This window comes from Salvelinus alpinus, chromosome 19 (genome assembly GCF_045679555.1).
Source record: "Salvelinus alpinus chromosome 19, SLU_Salpinus.1, whole genome shotgun sequence".
NCBI classification, from domain to species: domain Eukaryota; kingdom Metazoa; phylum Chordata; class Actinopteri; order Salmoniformes; family Salmonidae; genus Salvelinus; species Salvelinus alpinus.
In genome coordinates, this window is record NC_092104.1 from 48563920 (window position 1) to 48583410 (window position 19491).

Here is a 19491-nt window from a genome sequence, read left to right on the forward strand (position 1 = left end):
ACGCAGTCTCCTCTGAACAGTTGATGTTGAGATGTGCCTGTTACTTTAACTCTGTGAAGCATTTATTTGGGCTGCAATCTGAGGTGCAGTTAACTCTAATGAACTTATCCTCTGCAGCAGAGTTAACTCAGGGTCTTCCTTTCCTGTGGTAATCCTCATGAGAGCCAGTTTCATCATAGCGTTTGATGGCTTTTGCAACTGCGCTTGAAGAAACTTTCAAAGTTCTTGAAATGTTCTGTATTGGCTGACCTTCATGTCTTAAATGTCTTAAAGTAATGATGGACTGTTATTTCTATTTGCTTGTTTGAGCTGTTCTTGCCATAAGATGGACTTGGTATTTTACCAAATAGGGCTATCTTCTGTATACCACCCCTACCTTGTCACAACACAACTGATTGGCTCAATCTCATTAAGAAGGAAATAAATTCCACAAATTAACAAGGCACACCTGTTAATTGTAATTCATGAAGCTGGTTGAGAGAATGCCAAGAGTGTGCAAAGCTGTCCTCAAGGCAAAGGGTGGCTACTTTGAAGAATCTCAAATACATTTTTATTTGTTTAACACGTTTTTGGCTACTACATGATTCTATATGTGTTATTTAATAGTTTTGATTTCTTCACTATTATTAAAAAAAATTGAAAAGAGTAAATCTAAAGAAAACCCCTTAATTGAGTAGGTGTGTCCAAACTTTTGACTGGTACTGTATGTCATTCGCAGAGTACGACCCTGCCTCACGCAGGAAGCGGCGCAGGTCCTAATCCAGGCACTTGTCATCTCCCGTCTGGATTACTGCAACTCGCTGTTGGCTGGGCTCCCTGCCTGTGCCATTAAACCCCTACAACTCATCCAGAACGCCGCAGCCCGTCTGGTGTTCAACTTTCCCAAGTTCTCTCACGTCACCCCGCTCCTCCGCACTCTCCACTGGCTTCCAGTTGAAGCTCGCATCCGCTACAAGACCATGGTGCTTGCCTACGGAGCTGTGAGGGGAACGGCACCTCCGTACCTTCAGGCTCTGATCAGGCCCTACACCCAAACAAGGGCACTGCGTTCATCCACCTCTGGCCTGCTCGCCTCCCTACCTCTGAGGAAGTACAGTTCCCGCTCAGCCCAGTCAAAACTGTTCGCTGCTCTGGCACCCCAATGGTGGAACAAACTCCCTCACGACGCCAGGTCAGCGGAGTCAATCACCACCTTCCGGAGACACCTGAAACCCCACCTCTTTAAGGAATACCTAGGATAGGATAAAGTAATCCTTCTAACCCCCCCCCCCCTTAAAAGAGTTAGATGCACTATTGTAAAGTGGTTGTTCCACTGGATATCATAAGGTGAATGCACCAATTTGTAAGTCGCTCTGGATAAGAGCGTCTGCTAAATGACTTAAATGTAAATGTAAATGTAATTGTTGTGTTATCTTTTCACTCAGGTTCCCTTTATCTAATCTTAGGTTTTGGTTGAAGATCTGAGAATTCAGTATTACAAATATGCAAAAGTTGGAGAAAATTTGAAAGGGGGCAAATAATTTTGCACAGCACTGCTGTGTATCTTGCATTTCAGAATGTACAGTGAAAACTTGAACAAGTTGGATTTACAACTAGAGCAGGCTAGACATTTGTGCAGGCGATTTCCAGAGACAATTCGTAGACAACAATAGATTGTTGCAACAGTTGCAACTGGGCTTGCAACTGTAACAACTCGAAAGAGCAGACGTTTGGCTTCATCGCAACAGTCAACTGTTTTTTCCTTGACATAGGAGCTGGAAGTGAGATACATTTTGCTGAAATATAGTGCTGCAATTATATGAAATACTATACCCTTCAGCTCTTGACACAGTACCTGAACAAGAAATTCTGGCATTTTGAGATGACAGGTGCATTTGGAAATACATTCTCATGCTTGATTGTGTCAATATTACTAAGTTGTACTTTCATGATGAACTTTATTAATTTCAGATGAGATATAATAACATCAAGATTTTCTTCAGATTAACGACATTCTATTTTTGGTATTAAATCAGTGATTTGAAAAGGTTTCAAAGTGGAAGCATTACATACTAATTCCTTTAATATACCATGTGGATCCCAGTAATCATGGACTTCTGTGTCATTCAAGATCATATACAATTTTGAGTATGACATTTTATTACTGGTCTGTGTAACCATGCAGTACCATACTCCAGTGTGACCTGTGGTGTCACACATCTCTCAGCTCCACCATCTTCCTGCGGATTTGTTTGATGTCCTTTTGCAGCTTCTCCTTGTCCAGCCGGGCTTTGGTGTCACCGATCTGCCTCAGCGAGTCTATGGCATCATGGGTAGACTGGAACCCTGGCCGTCAGAGAGGTGGGGGATAAGGAGAGTCAGTCCCTACAACATGAATTACAGCCTTGTAGACTCTCCTATAGGCTCTGCCTTACTGCTGCTGCTGTGTGTTGAACATTAAGAACCTTGTCAATTATGCATTGTCCCCCCCCCTCTCTTTTCCCTTCCGTTCCTCTGAAGACAGAGTGAACGATCGAGGGGTCTGAAGCGCTAGCCTCGCAGCCTTATTAAAGCTGAGACTGAGGCGTGATTCATCCCTGGGTTTATTGCTAGTTTTATTTACTGAGCTGTCCCTTCGCCTTTTTCACGAGGGTTTCAGAAGCCCTGCAGAGTGAAGGCCTTAGAGCCAACATCAGCTCCTTGGGGAAATTAACTATAAACTGGGATCAGAACATTGGCATTAGATGTCAACCCAACAACAGGCTGCCGTGCCTACGTCCGTCCCATGACTTATTAACAGAGAGATAGGGACATAGATAACATCGCCTCAACTCCATGCTTGAAGGCTTGGTGGAAGGGCCTGTTACATTTTCATTTGTCACCTTCCATCGGTTTCTTTTGGTTTTGATTTCATGTCACATCGAGTGGATCGATTTGACTAGACCCTGTTTATGGAAACCCCAATAAATAAATAGATATTTCACACGTTTGACTTACCTGATGTCTCATGAAAGACGATGTTTGTCACTGCTGTAACTATGCTTCGGTTGTGCGCTCATTGTCTATCTGCTCCAAAAGGCACCATTCTCAATTCGTTTCTGAGCTCAGGTGGCACTTAATCAGGCCTACTTAATCAGAACAGGCCCAAACAACTGTGAGGTGTGTAATTTAACTTTGCCAAAGAAATACAAGCTGAGAGCTCATTGCTAATGTAGGCCATTGGATCTAGGTCTTTAATGCACCTGCCCAGTTGTCCTATTTATCGTTCCTTCGCTGATCCCTATTGTGACAGTCATCCACACCGTATATAAGTTATACCGAATACCCAGAATTTTTCCTGGTAAAGGTCTCCTGTCTCTGGTATTGACAGTGTTAGTGAGGGTGTAAGTAGCGACCTGACTGGTAGTCCTGTTTGATCAGCTGCAGCTCTTCCCGGAGGCTGGTCTCCAATGTGCTGATCCTACTGTGGAGTTTTCTCTTCGAGTGCTTCACCCTGTCTCCCTGGTGCTCCTGTTCCAGCTGAATCTCTGCTCTCTCCACACGGACTGACAGCAGCCTGACCTGCTCACTGAGCCTCCCATCCACCTCCACCTGCACACACCCACATGCCTTACCATAGTCCAGCAGACAAACTGACACACACTAACACACATATATGCATACTACCATTTTGTCCTGCAGTAGTGACCGTAGCACCTCACTGCCATGTCTGTGTGTCTGTGCTGAGCTGCTTAGCTGTTGCTCTGTCCACGTCCTGAGTCTGTCTGTGTCCTCCCTCGTCTCCCTTACCACCCCAGAGCTTCTGTAGGAGGAATATATATGTTATTGATGTTATATCCACAATCAACAATCATATACACCTCACAAGAGTCACCTCTGAGAGTCTGGTTACGGATGGGGTACTGAGAAATCGGCCTAAACCGTTGCACAACTATGTCAATAGTCTATCTCAGATTTAGGGTGTGAAGAATGTTCAGCATCTCACTTCTTATTAACTGAGTATGTTTCTATAGCAGGCCCTGCAGTTGGATGGGAGGAGGAGGTACCCTAAACTATGTTCTCTTGGGTAGTTGTGCCAGTGACCTTCTCAGCAAACAGCACACCCTTTGTTTTGTTTGGTCTGCAAGCCAAGCACTTCACTCTGCTGCACTCAAATGCTGCCTCTCCATTAGAAGTCCACAGCCAGGCTTTCCCCATTGGAGAGGAGCGACTCCGAGACAGCCATCTGTCCACACTAATCTTAAATAGCAGAGGAAAGTCCCAAAAACAGTGCGGTGAAAGCTGCCACCTTGGATATGCCGAGTTAGCTTCCCACAAAGGCTTTCTGTAAGTTTTAGCACAATATACTCGATTACTCATCAATAACTGCCTCAAGGGTGTGAAGTTATGTCTTAACCCCTTAGCGTCTCAAGTAGAGCATGCCTCATTCCTCTCATCGAGTGTTTCCTCTTGACAGAGTTTCAGTGAGGCAGCATCTAGGGTGGGTATTGGTGCTCTGTGGGTTGTGTACCTGCGTGTGTACGTGCGTGTGGGTGCTGCGTGCGTGTGGCAATGAAAATGTCACAACCACCTGAGGAAATTTCCTTTTAAACCATCTAGTTCCTGTGTTTGAGGTGTGCGAAATCCACCTGCCACTTACATTTCACTGGATTGTTTGCGTTCAATTTTCTCTGGCGACTCTCTCCCACTCTTGCTCGTGCCATTTTTTTCCATTAATGTAATGACTGAGGAAACGTTTGTAATGACCTGTCAAACGCACTTAGGTAATGGCTGAAATGGGCTCAATGAAATACATTGGCTTTCCGTTGCATCTATAGGAGCGCTGATGCGATTAACACATTGTCTAGAGTAATGATTTAATAAGGTTGTAACGTTTACAAATTAGATGCGCCGAAATATGTATTAATTTATTCATGTATGCAACTACACCTAGTGTATATATGTGCAATTCCACGCGACAGCATCCTTGTGGAAGGAAAAAATAAGCATGTAAGACCAAGCTTCCTTGATGTAGGGGCTTTGACCTAGTTCCTTCCTGGTGCTACTACGTGATGTACTGTTATATTCTGTGGCATAGAATACAGCATAGGTACTAGTATTCGTACCCCCTTCCCCCCATCAATAGTATGATTAAGTTGTCTCTCTACAGGCTTTTTAAGGTCAGTGTCTAGGTTGTGTGTTAAAGGGGTTTACTGTAAGAGCACAAAACACACTTGTCCTCCAGGAGCTTGATTTGGCTGTGCAGGTCAGTCCAGCTGTTTCTCTGGTCGTGGGTGTGCTCCACCAGCAACACCTCCAGTCTGCTAACTGCCTGAGACAGCTGCACACACACACACACACACACACACACACACACACACACACACACACACACACACACACACACACACACACACACACACACACACACACACACACACACACACACACACACACACACACACACACACACACACACACACACACACACACACACACACTTTAAATACTTGACTTGAATCCACCAATCAAATGTACATTAAAAAAGGATCCAAACATTTAAAGGTCCTTGTATGGACACTCCAGACAGACAGGAAGGCAGACAGACAGACGGACAGATAGGCAGGCAGACAGACAGGCAGTGTAAACAGTCAACTCAGCCTCAAACCTGGCCCCTGTGTGACATACACATGAAGAGTTTATTTCCAAAAACGCTATATTCCATATTCGCTATATTCTGTGTTGATGTGTGTGAAAAATATTACTGTTCTCAGGTTTTTTGTTAATAGATTTTAGATGTGTGTGATTTTTTTTCCAAAACGCTATACATCCATTGTTTAAATGACAAACATTTCAAATGTAAATGTTTTACATACAAATCTCATATTACTGTACTGAATTATTATTATAATTGTTTTTATATTGATGTCACAAATGTATCATTTGTAGAAGAAAAAAAATATGCAATGTAGTAATTTGTTACCTTTGACTGTGTAAAACCTAGCAGGACTACTTATTTATCTGAGAGTGAGGTGGATATATTGTATAGCAAAAACATTAAAATGAACACAACTTGATCAACACAACGTGCAATTCACTGGCTAGATGCAATCATAACTGAGGCTGTTTTTGGCTCTAAAGCCTTCATGTGTTTGTCAACCCCAGGCCACAATTCTCTAATACTCTTATTTTATGAGAACTTGAGAATTGTGGCCTGGGGTAATATCCTCTTTCACTCTTCGTCCAACACAAAGTCCAATCAGTTTTTCCTACAGTCGTCATCCCTACTATCTACTGTATGTATTCAGCAAGAGCCAATGTTAGTTCCTTCAGTAAAGGAAGCTAAAATTAAAGAATCCTTTATGCATCTTGTCGTGAAGTGCTTGGTCAGGTTGAGTCTGACCTAAAAGCAGTCCAGTTGGTCAGAACCCCCTAACCTTGGTGTCCATCTCTCTCAGTCGCTCTCCCAGACCTGACTTGACCTCTGACAGCTCCTGTTGGAGCCTGGCGATCTCATGTGCCCTGTCGCTCACATCACCTGACAGCTTGGCAATGCTGGCGTCACACCTGAGAGTGAGACAGGGGAAGATAGCTGTCTTTACCGTTACAGTACAACACACTCCCACCTGGCTTGACCATCTCTGGGAAGTTTGGGTGTCAAATGAAAGCTAAGAGTCTATATTTTTGAGAAATTAAGTTATATATGCAGTACAAGTCAAAAGTTTGGACACACCTACTCATTCAAGGGGTTTCTTTATTTGTACTATTTTCTACATTGTAGAATAATAACGAAGACATCAAAACTATGAAATAACACATATGGAATCATGCAGAAACAAAAATGTGTTAAACAAATCAAAATGTATTTCATATTTGAGATTCTTCAAAGTAGCCACCCTTTGCCTTGATGACAGCTTTTCACACTCTTGGCATTCTCTCAACCAGCTTCATGAGGTAGTCACCTGGAATGCTTTTCAATTAAAAGGTGTGCCTTGTTAAAAGTTAATTTGTGGAATTTCTTTCTTTCTCAATACGTTTGGTTGTGACAAGGTAGGGGTGGTATACAGAAGATAGCCCTATTTGGTAAAAGACCAAGTCCATATTATGGCAAGAGTATCTCAAACAAGCAAAGAGAAACAACACTCCATCATTACTTTAAGACATGAAGGTCAGTCAACATGGAACATTTCAAGAACTTTGAAGGTTTCTTCAAGTGCAGTCGCAAAAAACCATCAAGCACTATGATAAAACTGGCTCTCATGAGGACTGCCACAGGAAAGGAAGACCCAGAGTTACCTCTGCTGCAGAGGATAAGTTCATTAGAGTTAACTGCACCTCAGATTGCAGCCCAAATAAATGCTTCACAGAGTTCAAGTAACAGACACATCTCAACATCAACTGTTCAGAGGAGACTGCGTGAATCAGGACTTCATGGTTTTTTGTGCAAAGAAACCACTACTTAAGGACACCAATACGAAGAAGATACTTTCCTGGGCCAAGAAACACGAGCAATGGACATTAGACCGGTGGAAATATGTCCTTTGGTCTGATGAGTCATAATTTCTGATTTTTGGTTCCAACCGCCGTGTCTTTGTGAGACACAGAGTAGGTGAACGGATGATCTCCGCATGTGTAGTTCCACCGTGAAGCATGGAGGAGGAGGTGTGATGTGTGGGGGTGCTTAGCTGGTGACACCGTTTTATTTAGAATTTAAGACACACTTAACCAGCAAGTTAATAACCTGTTAATTCATATGCCTTGCGACAGTGATATATAGGCCTAAAGGCCGAGACAATAAGACACAGTGGCAGAATAAATTCAACCACACCTTTGATTTATCACAAAAACAGATAGCAACCTCTGTCCAGTGAAGTCCACAAAGCATATTGCATGTACAGTAACAGACAGTTACATGACCTATAGCATGGTCAAGCAAGTTAATGTTTCTGCCATTTTTAGACCATTAAACAACTATTGATTTAAAACAACAAAGAGGTACCGCAAGTCATAAAGTAAATATGAACTTCCTCCACTATTCCAGCAACATTTCAACATCAAATCACCTCTGCTTAGTCTAATACAGTGACAACTAAAAGATACCAAAAACAATTTAGTCCAATCAGCGTAAGTTAAATATGATGTGGCCGTTCATGGTTCTGATTTCTGTGTGCGTGTGTGTGCGTGCGCATTCCTGCAAATAGAATAACATGTTGACTCACCCTTCTTGTAGAGAAACACCAATTTCATCCTCCTCTCTTTCATGTTGACGAAACGGTCTGTCTGTCTGTCTGTCTGTCTGTCTGTCTGTCTGTCTGTCTGTCTGTCTGTCTGTCTGTCTGTCTGTCTGTCTGTCTGTCTGTCTGTCTGTCTGTCTGTCTGTCTGTCTGTCTGTCTGTCTGTCTGCTTCCCCTGACCTGCACTCAATCTTCCCCCTGTGTTCCAATAAATACCTTGGTTACTTCATCCCCATCTCCTCATCTGAGTCTGTTCTTGGGTTCCCCTGTTCCACTCTGCATAACAGTTAGCTAGTTAACATTAGCCTTCTACGTCTAGCTACATATTGAACTAACATCCTCTCAGGCCAGGGGCACAATGTATGAGTTGATGGTTGGATCAGAATCGCAGTTATAATTATTGGCCAGTACAGAGAATTAAGTAAAACCTCAAGTCAAAATCCCTATCTCCATCCATGGCTAATTTAGGAAAGGGCCAATTTTAGATAGCTGGCTAGCTAGCCATCGGAAGACGACAACACAACGAGATGCAACAATTAAAGTTTTTCTGTCAATGACGTATGCTCTCAATGGGATTTGATAGTAGTGACACCAAATCCAAGCTGGCTTCCCTCTACACTTTTTTTTGGTGCGCCAGGACCATTCACAGTTGAGCTCGCTCAGTTTAGCTCAACACTGATTGGCAAATTTTTTACACTTTTTGTCAAGGAAGGACAGATGCTCGCTGGCTTCCCTTGGCTTAAATGCTACAGGCGGCAACAATGTCAGCGAAAGCAGACAAGGCGGACTGATCCAAGATGGCGGATTGAACACAGCAGTGTAGATCACCTCAAGAGAAAAAGTAATATTCAATATCAGTAAGTTAGACTAAATATTAGCACTTCACAAACTGGTGGGTAATAACCTTCAATCTGGATAAGAACACAAAACAAATCATAAGACTACAGTAATGTATCAACAATAGTACAAAAACAAGTAACACCCAAACATGGAGAGTAAAACAGGGGAACAAATCTCAAAACAAGAATGTGAATCTTCTACAGACACAGACTAATTCATCTTTTCACCACCGGGAATGGTAAAGGTCGAAACCGATCTGTTAAAATCACTAAATGACAAACTGGGCATACTTGAACTAGTCAGTAAGGATATAAAAGAGTTGAAGGCCTCGAGATGAGTGACGAAAAGTCTTCGACATTGGAGAAAGACACAAACAAGCTGAAAGGGACAGTCAATAAGATTGAAACCGATGTTAATGAACTTAAAAAGGAGAACATCGTTCTGAGAGAAGCCTTACTTGACATACAGACTACAGTAGATCCATGAGAGAAAATCTGGTACTTACAGGTATCCAAGAGAAAGAAGGAGAAGTTCCTGAATGTGTAGTTAGAGAGTTCCTCTTACAGCGCTTCAGATCCCAACCAAAGCTATCGACAAAATCCAACTTGAACGTGTACACCGTTTCGGACAGAGAGGGCAGAGTTATGAACGCCCAATCGTTGCCAAATTTGCTTTCTTTAAAGATAAAATAATGGTTAAAAGCCAGGGTAAAAGACTTGCTGGCACAAAAATAGGCACGAAAATAGTTCCCGAAGGAAATTGCAGAACGTCGTAAAGTTCTGTATGCAATCTTCAAGGAAAATAGATTGAAAGGGAAATACGTAGCTCTCGTAGTCGATAAACTGTATATTGATAACCAAATGTTCAGAGACACAAAGACTACTCCATGGCTATTCTAAAAATTACAAAGTTCTCATAGAGGAGGCGAATAATGGAACACACAATACTAGCCATGGTAGGGATTGTAATAGTACAAAAAAAAAGAGATAGAAAAGCAATCTTCAAATTTAACTAATTGGAACACCAAAGTACTAATTCAACATGGTGTGGATAAAAATACAGAAGACAGAAGGCACAGTATGTGGGTGTGTGTGGATGTATTGTGATGGAAGGTGTTGTGTGTGTTTTTTAGTGTTTGGGAAAGTGTGGCGTTAAGTGAGTGAGAAAGAAAATAGTATGTACATATGTATGTCTGTGAGCAGGGGTTGTGAGAGAGCTTTCAATTTTGTGCAGATGAGGGATATACATTTTATAATGAATTATACATCTAATTAATTAATTTATTGTCCTATCATGGTGGAACTGCATTTTAAAATAAATTATAAATTGCATTTATTTGTTTACTGTCCTATCAGGGTGGAACAACATTTTTTAAATAAATTGTACATCTAATTTATTTATTTATGGTCCTATCTTGATGGAATGGTCCACAACCCTATACCCTAGACACCAACCTGAATGACTCAGACACTAAAGAGAAGTCCTTATCTGTTTTATGGGCCTGCTGTAAGCTGCCTGTATGCAACCAAAATGCGGTCAGAGACCTTCTAGAGCAGCACCGCCCCCTCAAGATTCTGAGCCTGCCTGGCAGGGTTGGTCCTGCAAAGCCAGAGCCCCCCGATGGGAGAGCATAATACACAGGGAAATTCTCAAAGCTGCTAATGAGAACCTTGACGACCTTGTACGTAGCCGGTGGGGATTCCGGTGGGGTTCCCCCACCCAGGCAGTGGCAGTGCTGGCAACACTAGCTGTAGTAACCCATGGGGAGGGGTCACACTGACATTCAGAGAGGGGGCATATTATTGTGGCCCTGGTGGCACAAAATCATCAAAGGTCTGACTGCACGGAGATGCTTGGGAATATGGTCACAACGGGGGACCAGCGTGTGGGTGTTTCAGGGGAAGGGGGTACATCTGATCTCCATCACCTAGGACGTGACAATGGTTAATCAAATCTCCCCATTTCTGCCCATTTTTGCACAGTTTTGCAGGTCTTCTCATACATCTGCAACTGTACATGCATTCGTAAATCAAGACCTTTCTTGAGTTGGGCTCTGGGATGGTGCAACTGTTGAGCGTCTGAGTGTATGGTTGTTTGTGGGGGAAAGGGGTTGAGTGTGTATGAGTGTATGAGTGTTTGTGTGTGTGTGTGTGTGTGTGTGCGTGTGTGTGCGTGTGCGTGTGTAGGTGTGTGTGTAGGTGTGTGTGAAGGTGTGTGTGAAGGTGTGTGTGTGTATCCCACAACTGTTGCGAGGAAGTAAAAGATGTTAGGGACAATATAGGAGGAATCACAGTAATTGTTTGCTGAAATAATAATTTCTTGCCAAAATTGTAATGTTCGTAATGGCAATCCTTCTAACAGGTAACAATCCTTTGCATAAACGGCCTACATTACGACAAATATTAATTGATAATTATGGAAATTAATATAAACAGGATTTTAAAAATATATATATATATTTTTTTAATAGCTATATATAATACAAATTGAGGTGAGGGCGATGGATCTGCTTCTGTTCTGTGGGTGGCACTGTGTGCTCTTTTCGAAGGATGGGTCCCGATCTCCGGGGCCATGGGATCCAGGGGATCGGGGTAGGTCTGCCGACCATTGGGATGACAACCCAACTCGAGATGAGGAGGGGTTTTAGCGGGTGGAATAGTAGGGAGCAATTGGAGGGTTACTTAGTAGCAATGCAAATATCATGGTACAGTTATATAGACACTGAATCATCATGTTACTTTTTAATGGTACATTTACAAACATACACTGCCGTTCAAAAGTTTGGAGTCACTTAGAAATGTCCTTGTTTTCCATGAAAACGTAAATGAAATGAGTTGCAAAACGAATAGGAATTATAGTCAAGACGTTGACAAGGTCATAGATAATGATTTTTAATTGAAATAATAACTGTTCCTTCAAACTTTGCTTCGTGAAAGAATCCTCGATTTGCAGCAATTAACGCCTTTCGGACGTTTGGCATGTCAATTTGTTGAGGTAATCTGAATAGATTTCACTCCATGCTTCCTGAACCACCTCCCGCAAATTGGATTGGCTTGATGGGCACTTCTTACGTACCATACGGTCAAGCTTCTCCCACAACAGCTCTATAGGGTTGAGATCCGATGACCATGCTGGCCACTCCATTTTAGACAGAATACCAGCTGACTGCTTTTTCCCTAAACGGTTATTGCATAGTTTGAGCTGTGTTTTGTGTCATTGTCCTGTTGTAGGAGGAAATTGGCTCCATTTAAGCGCCGTCCACATGGTATGGCATGGAGTGATAGCCTTCCTTCTTCAAGATCCCTTTTACCCTGTACAAATATCACACTTTACCACCACCAAAGCACCCCCAGACCATCACATTGCCTCCACCATGCTTGACAGATGGCGTCAAGCCCTCCTCCAGCATCTTTTCATTTTTTCTGCGTCTCAAGAATGTTCTACTTTGTGATCAAAACACCTCAAACTTAGATTTGTCTGTTCGTAACACTTTTTTCCAGTCTTACTCTGTCCAGTGTCTGTGCTCTTTTGCACATCTTAATCTTTTCATTTTTTTGGTCAGTCTGATAAATGGCTTTTTCTTTGCAACTCTGCCTAGAAGACCAGCATCCCGGAGTCGCCTCTTCACTGTTGACGTTGAGACTGGTGTTTCGCGGGTACTATTTAAGGAAGCTGCCAGTTGAGGACTTGTGAGGCGTCTGTTTCTCAAACTAGACACTGAAATGTAATTGTACTCTTGCTCAGTTGTGCACCAGGGCCTCCCACTCCTCTTTCTATTCTGGTTAGAGTCAGTTGGCGCTGCTCTGTGAAGGGAGTAGTACACAGTGTTGTATGAGATCTTCAGTGTCTTGGCAATTTCTCACATGGAATAGTCTTCATTTCTCAGAACAAGAATAGACTGATGAATTTCAGAAGAAATGTCTTTGTTTGATGATGCTCCAGATACTCAACTAGTCTAAAGAAGGCCAGTTTTATTACTTCTTTAATCAGTACAACAGTTTTCAGCTGTGCTAACAAAAAAGGCTAATGATCAATTAGCCTTTTAAAATAATAAACTTGGATTAGGTAACACAACATGCCATTGGAACACAGGAGTGATGGTTGCTGATAATGGGCCTCTGTACGCCTATGTAGATATTCAATTAAAAAATCTACTGTTTCCAGCTACAATAGTAATTTACAACATGAACAATGTCTACACTGTATTTCTGATCAATTTGATGTTATTTTAATGGACAATAAATGTTATTTTCTTTCAAAAACAAGGACATTTCTAAGTGAGCCCAAACTTTTGAACGGTAGTGCATATATATAGATATATTTACAAAAAATATATATGGGGATTGGAAATGATGCAGACAATTACATTGAAAAAACTGTCATACTTGTTTGGGCCAGACAACATCAGATAGATGGCACTGTTTCCCTTGCTCGGATGCTTTCTCCTGTGTGATACATTCAGCGTCTTGCTAATCAATGGAACATTATGAAACACAGAGAGGGCGCAGGGCGCTATTGAATATGTCAATGTCTGTCACCTTGATTACTGAAATTTCTCCTGACCTGTACACCTACGTTGTAAACGTTCATTCACAGGCTAGGTTATAGCAACCTCATGATGGGTACCGGAAAAATGTGAGTATCACGTAGTAGCCTAAACCTATCAATGTTACATTGAACTGGGTGAACGTATTATGAACGACAGTCATCCAATGTGCTGTAATCGAAATAGAAGGCCAAGCTCATTAAAAAAATGATAGTTCTCTTCGTATTAAACGGCACCGACCACCATTGGTCTGACTGCACTGTGTAGCTCTATGGTTCTTTTAATTGACCTGGTCCAGTAGTTCGCAACCTTTTTCCGGTTACTGTACTTCCAACTGAATTTTGCTCTTTCTGGAGTACATCTGAAGTACCCCCCTCATGTACATTTTACCAGTAAGCCTATGGTTTCATGAGTCTTCTCAAGTATCCCCTGTGGATAGGCTAAGTACCCCCAGTGGTCCTACTACCCCTGGTTGGGAACCACTGGTCGCTGCCTTTTTATCAACACAAACAGTGCTTCAGTTAAATGTATTGTGTCATCACCTACTGTAGCTTCCCCCTTTGCTTTGTTACAAAGCACATTGTGGAGAGCAACAATGTATGAGGATACTTTTTACTGGTACTCTACACTTAGTTTGACTTGTTGACAAGAACAGTAGACAACCTGCTTATTAATGAATTGCCCAAAAGAGGTAAATAGTTCAAGTTGGAGAGCTTTAGGCAACCTTGGTAGACACTAAATCAACACAGCACTGAACAGCCACTTCTCTCCCTCCCTTGACGGTCCTCCCCAACCTCCATGCATGACGCCATCTATAATCTAGACTGGGCTAACCTGCTGTGACCCACACACTTATCCTCAAATATGATGAAGGGAGATGCTTCCTAGCAATTTTCTACTTGGACGAGTATCAAATACACAAACACACTCAACACACGCACGCACGGACACACACACTTCTAAGTATGGTAGCAATATAATTTCCATATTGCAAATTGTAAAGTTCTGCTTTGCCAGGTATGGAAATGAAACAGACTTTCATGCAACCCATCATAACACTAAATAACACTAATGAGTGTTATTGTTTGTGTGAGTGTATGAGTGTGTGAGAGACAGTGACTCAGTTATAGTAGATGCGTACCTGGCCACCCTGCCCCGGAGGTCTCCAAAACCAGCCAGGTTTTTGTGATCCAGACTCTGCATAGCAAACGAGGTCCCAGAGGTGACACTGTCCCGCTGGGCTATCTGACTCTTCAGAACCTGCGGGGAGAACAGATAGAGGCACTGTCAGGTGGTATAGGCCTGTTGCTAGAGATCATCATCCCTCACGCACTACTCTCCTTTTGCATGGACAGTCACTCGCGGAACCATTCAAATGAGTTAAACTCCGCTCACCCTATTTCACACGACTGTGGCCTTGCAGATAAACCAAAAGAATATTGAGCTCCTGTATGACAGGTGTATTAACTTTATCACATCTCCTTTTCCATGTACAGGAGTAAATTCCTGGCTCTGCCTATTGCTTCTCTCGCTCTCTCACACACACTAATTACCTCGTAATTTATAGTTTTCATTTCAGATGCAGTAACCGTGAATGGCGAACATTTTGTCCAAAAAAATACCCACATTTTGCCATGTCCCCTTGTGTTTGTGAGGTCATTATTTCTGTGGAGGAAAATATGACTTCTGATACGGATCTATTGGATCTATATCTATTTCATGTGCCATTGTTATTACGCAATCCCTCTTCTAAGTGGCCCTGTTGGCAACCGCTCCAGAACTCGTTCAGGTTTATTGGATGTCGTTAAAATTTCTGCTTACTTATGAGGAATACGCCATGAGCCTGAATGAGATTCAGCGAGGCTTTGCTCAGTGCGGCATAATCAAATCAGCCTGATCTGGCAGAGAGAGAAAGAGAGAGACTCACACAGAGACACTCACAGATGTAGGATCTTAATTTGAGCCAGTTTTCTACAGCAGTAAAATCATCCTGCAGCAACAGGACATTTGAATTATTATGTAGATTATAATTAATGGACATTTTTGTAGGGTTGATACATTTTACGTTAGGGCAAATCAAGTTTGAAATCTCAAAGTGGAAATTACAAACTTTAGAAGCCTTTTTAAAACACAAATACACTTATACGTTTGCATTTCCTGCTTTGCAGGAAAATTCTCAGCAACAAATGGTGATCAAATTAAGATCCTACATCTGTAACACTCTCTCGTCACTCTGACCTCGCGCTCCTATACTCACCGCTCTCAGGTTTCTACACTACCATATGTATTACATGTACTCCTTCCATTTACAATAGTGTTTATTTATTTTCTGTTATGCGCTTGTGTCTTGTGCATTTAGATTTTCATTGAACTTGTCTACACAGGACAGTAATACCACACATGCAAGTTATGGTCACGATTATGATGAACATGATTACATGAACCAGTTTTGTCGTTCTCTGTGTACTGTTTACTGGCTGTTATCATAGAGTTTATTATCAATGTCAACTGAAAACAGAACACATTTATACATGTCCTGTATGTATGCTACACGATGACAACAACGGAGAGAGACGTGATGCTACAGGCCACTACCTGTATGTCAGTGCTGAGCTGTTTGACGATGTGCGTGATGGTGAGGATGTGACTCTCCAGCAGCCTGCGAGAGGAGGTCTCTGACTGGACAGAGCCCTGGGTGAAGTGCAGACTGGCCACCACCTCCTCCTTGATCCTCAACGCCTGCTCAAGCAGCACGCTCATCGTACGCTCCTGATTGGTCAGACGGCCTTCTATGACATCAGACCTTGGGGAAAAGGGGGAAGATTTTAGATTCCTCTGGGAGCACTTGATGTGCGTACTGCCGTTTTGGTTTGGGTTTGACATAGTGTTGTGCTACGACCAGTTATGTGTCTCACAAATGTGATTCATCTGTATCCGATGAAGCTACAGATGTAGGATCTTGATGTTTTTCACTCTTTTGTTGATGAGAATTTTCCTGCACAGGAGTAAATGCAAACGTGTAGTGTATCGGTTTTAAAGGCTGCTGAAGTGTATAATTTCCACTTCAACATTTCAGACTTGATTTTCCTTAACAAAACATGTATCAACCCCTACCAAAGATATCCACTAATCCACATAATAGTTCACATTTCCTGTTGTTGCAGGATTAGTTTCCTGCTGTAGCAAACGGGCTCAAAATAAGATCCTACATCTGTAAACTGTAAGGCTGCTTGCTTGTTTTCTTCAAACAATGAGATTACCCTGTAGCATTGCATGGAGCTATGTATATAAACAGATCTGACTTGGTTAACATTGCACCTAGGCAGAGAAAATCAAGGCAAATTCAATCTACCCTCCAAGAGGATTAGAAACACCTCTATCAAATCTGAAACATTGTCAATCTCTGTATATCCACCCGGACGTATCCATGGGAAAGCTGCATGGCACTGTGTTTGTTACCGTATCCTCGGGCCTTTCACAAATTGTATTTCCCATTGACTAAGTCTCTGTGGGTTTTCTGACACACTATCGTGCAAACTCAATGTCTCCACTGCACTGATTGAATGAGGGTTGCTAATGAAAGGAATCGTGAGAGACTTTCTGAAGGTCAGTTTTGAAAATCTTACAGTGCATTCGGGAAAAGTATTCAGACCCCATCCCATTTTCCACATTTTGTTACGTTACAGTCTTATTAAAAAATGTATTAGATCGTTTTTTCCCCCCCTCATCAATCTACACACAATACCCCATAATGATAAAGCAAAATCAGGTTTAGGCATTTTTTCGCATTTATTAAAAAATATGTATTTTTAAATTTAAACATTTACATAAGTATTCAAAGCATTCAGTACTTTGTTGAAGCACCTTTGGCAGCGATTACAACCTAATGTCTTCTTTGGTATGACACTACAAGCTTGACACACCTGTATTTGGGTTGTTTCTCCCATTCTTCTCTGCAGATCCTCTCAAGCTATGTCAAGTTTAATGGGGAGCGTCGCCGCACAGCTATTTTCTGGTCTCTACAGAGATGTTCGATCGGGTTCAAGTCCGGGCTCTAGCTGGCCCACTCAAGGACATTCAGAGAGACTTGTCCCGAAGCTACTCCTGTGTTGTCTTGGCTGTGTGCTTAGGGTCGTTGTCCTGTTGGAAGGTGAACCTTCGGCCCAGTCTGAGGTCCTGAGCCCTCTGGATCAGGTTTTCATCAAGGATCTCTCTATACTTTGCTCCGTTCATCTTTCCCTCAATCCTGACTAGTCTCCCAGTCCTTGCCGTGGAAAAACATCCCCACAGCATGATGCTGCCACCACCATGCTTCACCGTAGGGGTGGTGCCAGGTTTCCTCCAGACGTGACGCTTGGCATTCACGCCAAAGAGTTCAATCTTGGTTTCATCAGACCAGATAATCTTGTTTTTCATGGTCTGACAGTCCTTTAGGTGCCTTTTGGCAAACTCCCAGCGGGATGTCATGTGCCTTTTACTGAGGAGTGGCTGGTGAGTGCTGCAGAGATGGTTGTACTTCTGGAAGGTTCTCCCATCTCCACAGAGGAACTATGGAGCTCTGTCAGAGTGACCATCGGGTTCTTGGTCACATCCCTGATCAAGGCCCTTCTCCCCCGATTGCTCAGTTTGGCCGGGCGGCCAGCTCTAAGAAGAGTCTTGGTGGTTCCAAACTTCTTCCAATTAAGAATGATGGAGGCCACTGTGTTCTTGGGGACCTTCAATGCTGCAGAAACATTTTGGTACCCTTCCCCAGATCTGTGCCTCAACACAATCCTGTCTCAGAGCTCTACGGCCAATTCCTTGAACCTCATGGCTCGTTTTTTTGCTCTGACGTGCATTGTCAACTGTGGGACCTTATATAGACAGGTGTGTGCCTTTCCAAATCATGTCCAATCAATTGAATTTACCACAGGTGGAAACATCTCAACAGGATGCACTTGAGCTCAATTTTGAGTCTCATAGCAAAGGGTCTGAATACTGATGTAAATGTGTTATTTCTGTTTTTTAATTTTTATACATTTGCAAACATTTCTAAAAACCTGTTTTCGGTTTGTCATTATGGGGTATTGTGTGTAGATTGATGAGGATTTTTTTGTATTAATAATTTTTAGAATAAGGCTGTAACGTCATAACACAATGTGGAGAAAGGGAAGCGGTCTGAATACTTTCCAAATGCACTGTAGGTTTAACTCACTTGTCATAAGGCTGGTGCGGCTGTAACATCGACTCATGTGACATGATTCCTCTTCATAACAGTTTTCTGTTTCCCTGAAAAGAACATATCACATTTTGTTAAGCATGCAAAACAGCGTTCACCTTGACAGATAACATGAATTCCATTCGCTGTCACAGTAAATGGAAATGGGGTCACGGGAGGTTGCTCTTCAATTCGAACACAAGACACAAGTAATGTTATTTCCATGAACCTTATCTCAACTCCCTTACTTAACACCGTACCTATTAACCCGTCTGAGAAGTCCGTTATCCTCTGTAGTATATCATTTTATCACGTTTTATTCATCAAGTGAACTTACAAAAGAAAATGCAGGATACTTACAAACCAATGTCTGGTCTACAGTCTGTTGTGCTTAATGTGTTTGTGTTGTTCACTTGGTTACTGCAGCAAAGCTGAATGGGGTGTGCCAGTGTGGACTTGGCAACGTGATAATGAGGGATTGATGTTGTGTTAGCACTGAGCTCAGCAAGCAAACCATCTTTTAACTTCCTCTATTACTTTAGTGGCTAAAGTATAGTCGTTTTGGCAATAAAGTGTAGTATTTCCAGTATTTGTGTGGTGGTGGACCAACAAAACTTTTCAACGTGGATTTTTATTGAGGCTGGATTGTTCTGGAGTGCTTCTTTCACAGAAATTCAATTTAGATATGTATTCGGTCTGTTTGATTAGTTTCCATG

At 42.3% G+C, this 19491-nt stretch overlaps 1 protein-coding gene across 2 annotated transcripts; it reads right to left on the reverse strand.

The window, feature by feature from the left end:
• Window positions 1-1248: 1248 nt before the first annotated feature.
• fam81b (family with sequence similarity 81 member B) lies at window positions 1249-19180 on the reverse strand. Of its 2 annotated transcripts, none has more exons than XM_071353884.1 (9): window positions 19136-19180; window positions 18773-18846; window positions 16174-16381; window positions 14720-14838; window positions 6396-6525; window positions 5193-5299; window positions 3646-3781; window positions 3375-3570; window positions 1249-2325 (listed from the first exon to the last, which is right to left on the reverse strand). In XM_071353884.1, exons 2-9 carry the CDS (start codon window positions 18814-18816, stop codon window positions 2192-2194), a joined length of 1074 nt encoding a protein of 357 aa, XP_071209985.1. In that variant the 5' UTR covers window positions 18817-18846; window positions 19136-19180; the 3' UTR covers window positions 1249-2191. The 2 variants fall into 2 exon arrangements, with proteins under 2 accessions (XP_071209985.1, XP_071209986.1); XM_071353885.1 differs by having other exon boundaries at window positions 19036-19148.
• Window positions 19181-19491: the final 311 nt, after the last annotated feature.

Excerpts from the sequence above, each read along its gene's own strand:
- fam81b (XM_071353884.1), bottom strand. The coding sequence starts at position 18,816 with ATGTCACATGAGTCGATGTTACAGCCGCACCAGCCTTATGACAA. Across the intron at positions 6,526-14,719 it reads CTCCGGGGCAGGGTGGCCAG|GTGTGACGCCAGCATTGCCA; the intron begins GTACGCATCTAC and ends TCTCACTCTCAG. Across the intron at positions 3,782-5,192 it reads ATCAAGCTCCTGGAGGACAA|AAGCTCTGGGGTGGTAAGGG; the intron begins GTGTGTTTTGTG and ends TTCCTCCTACAG.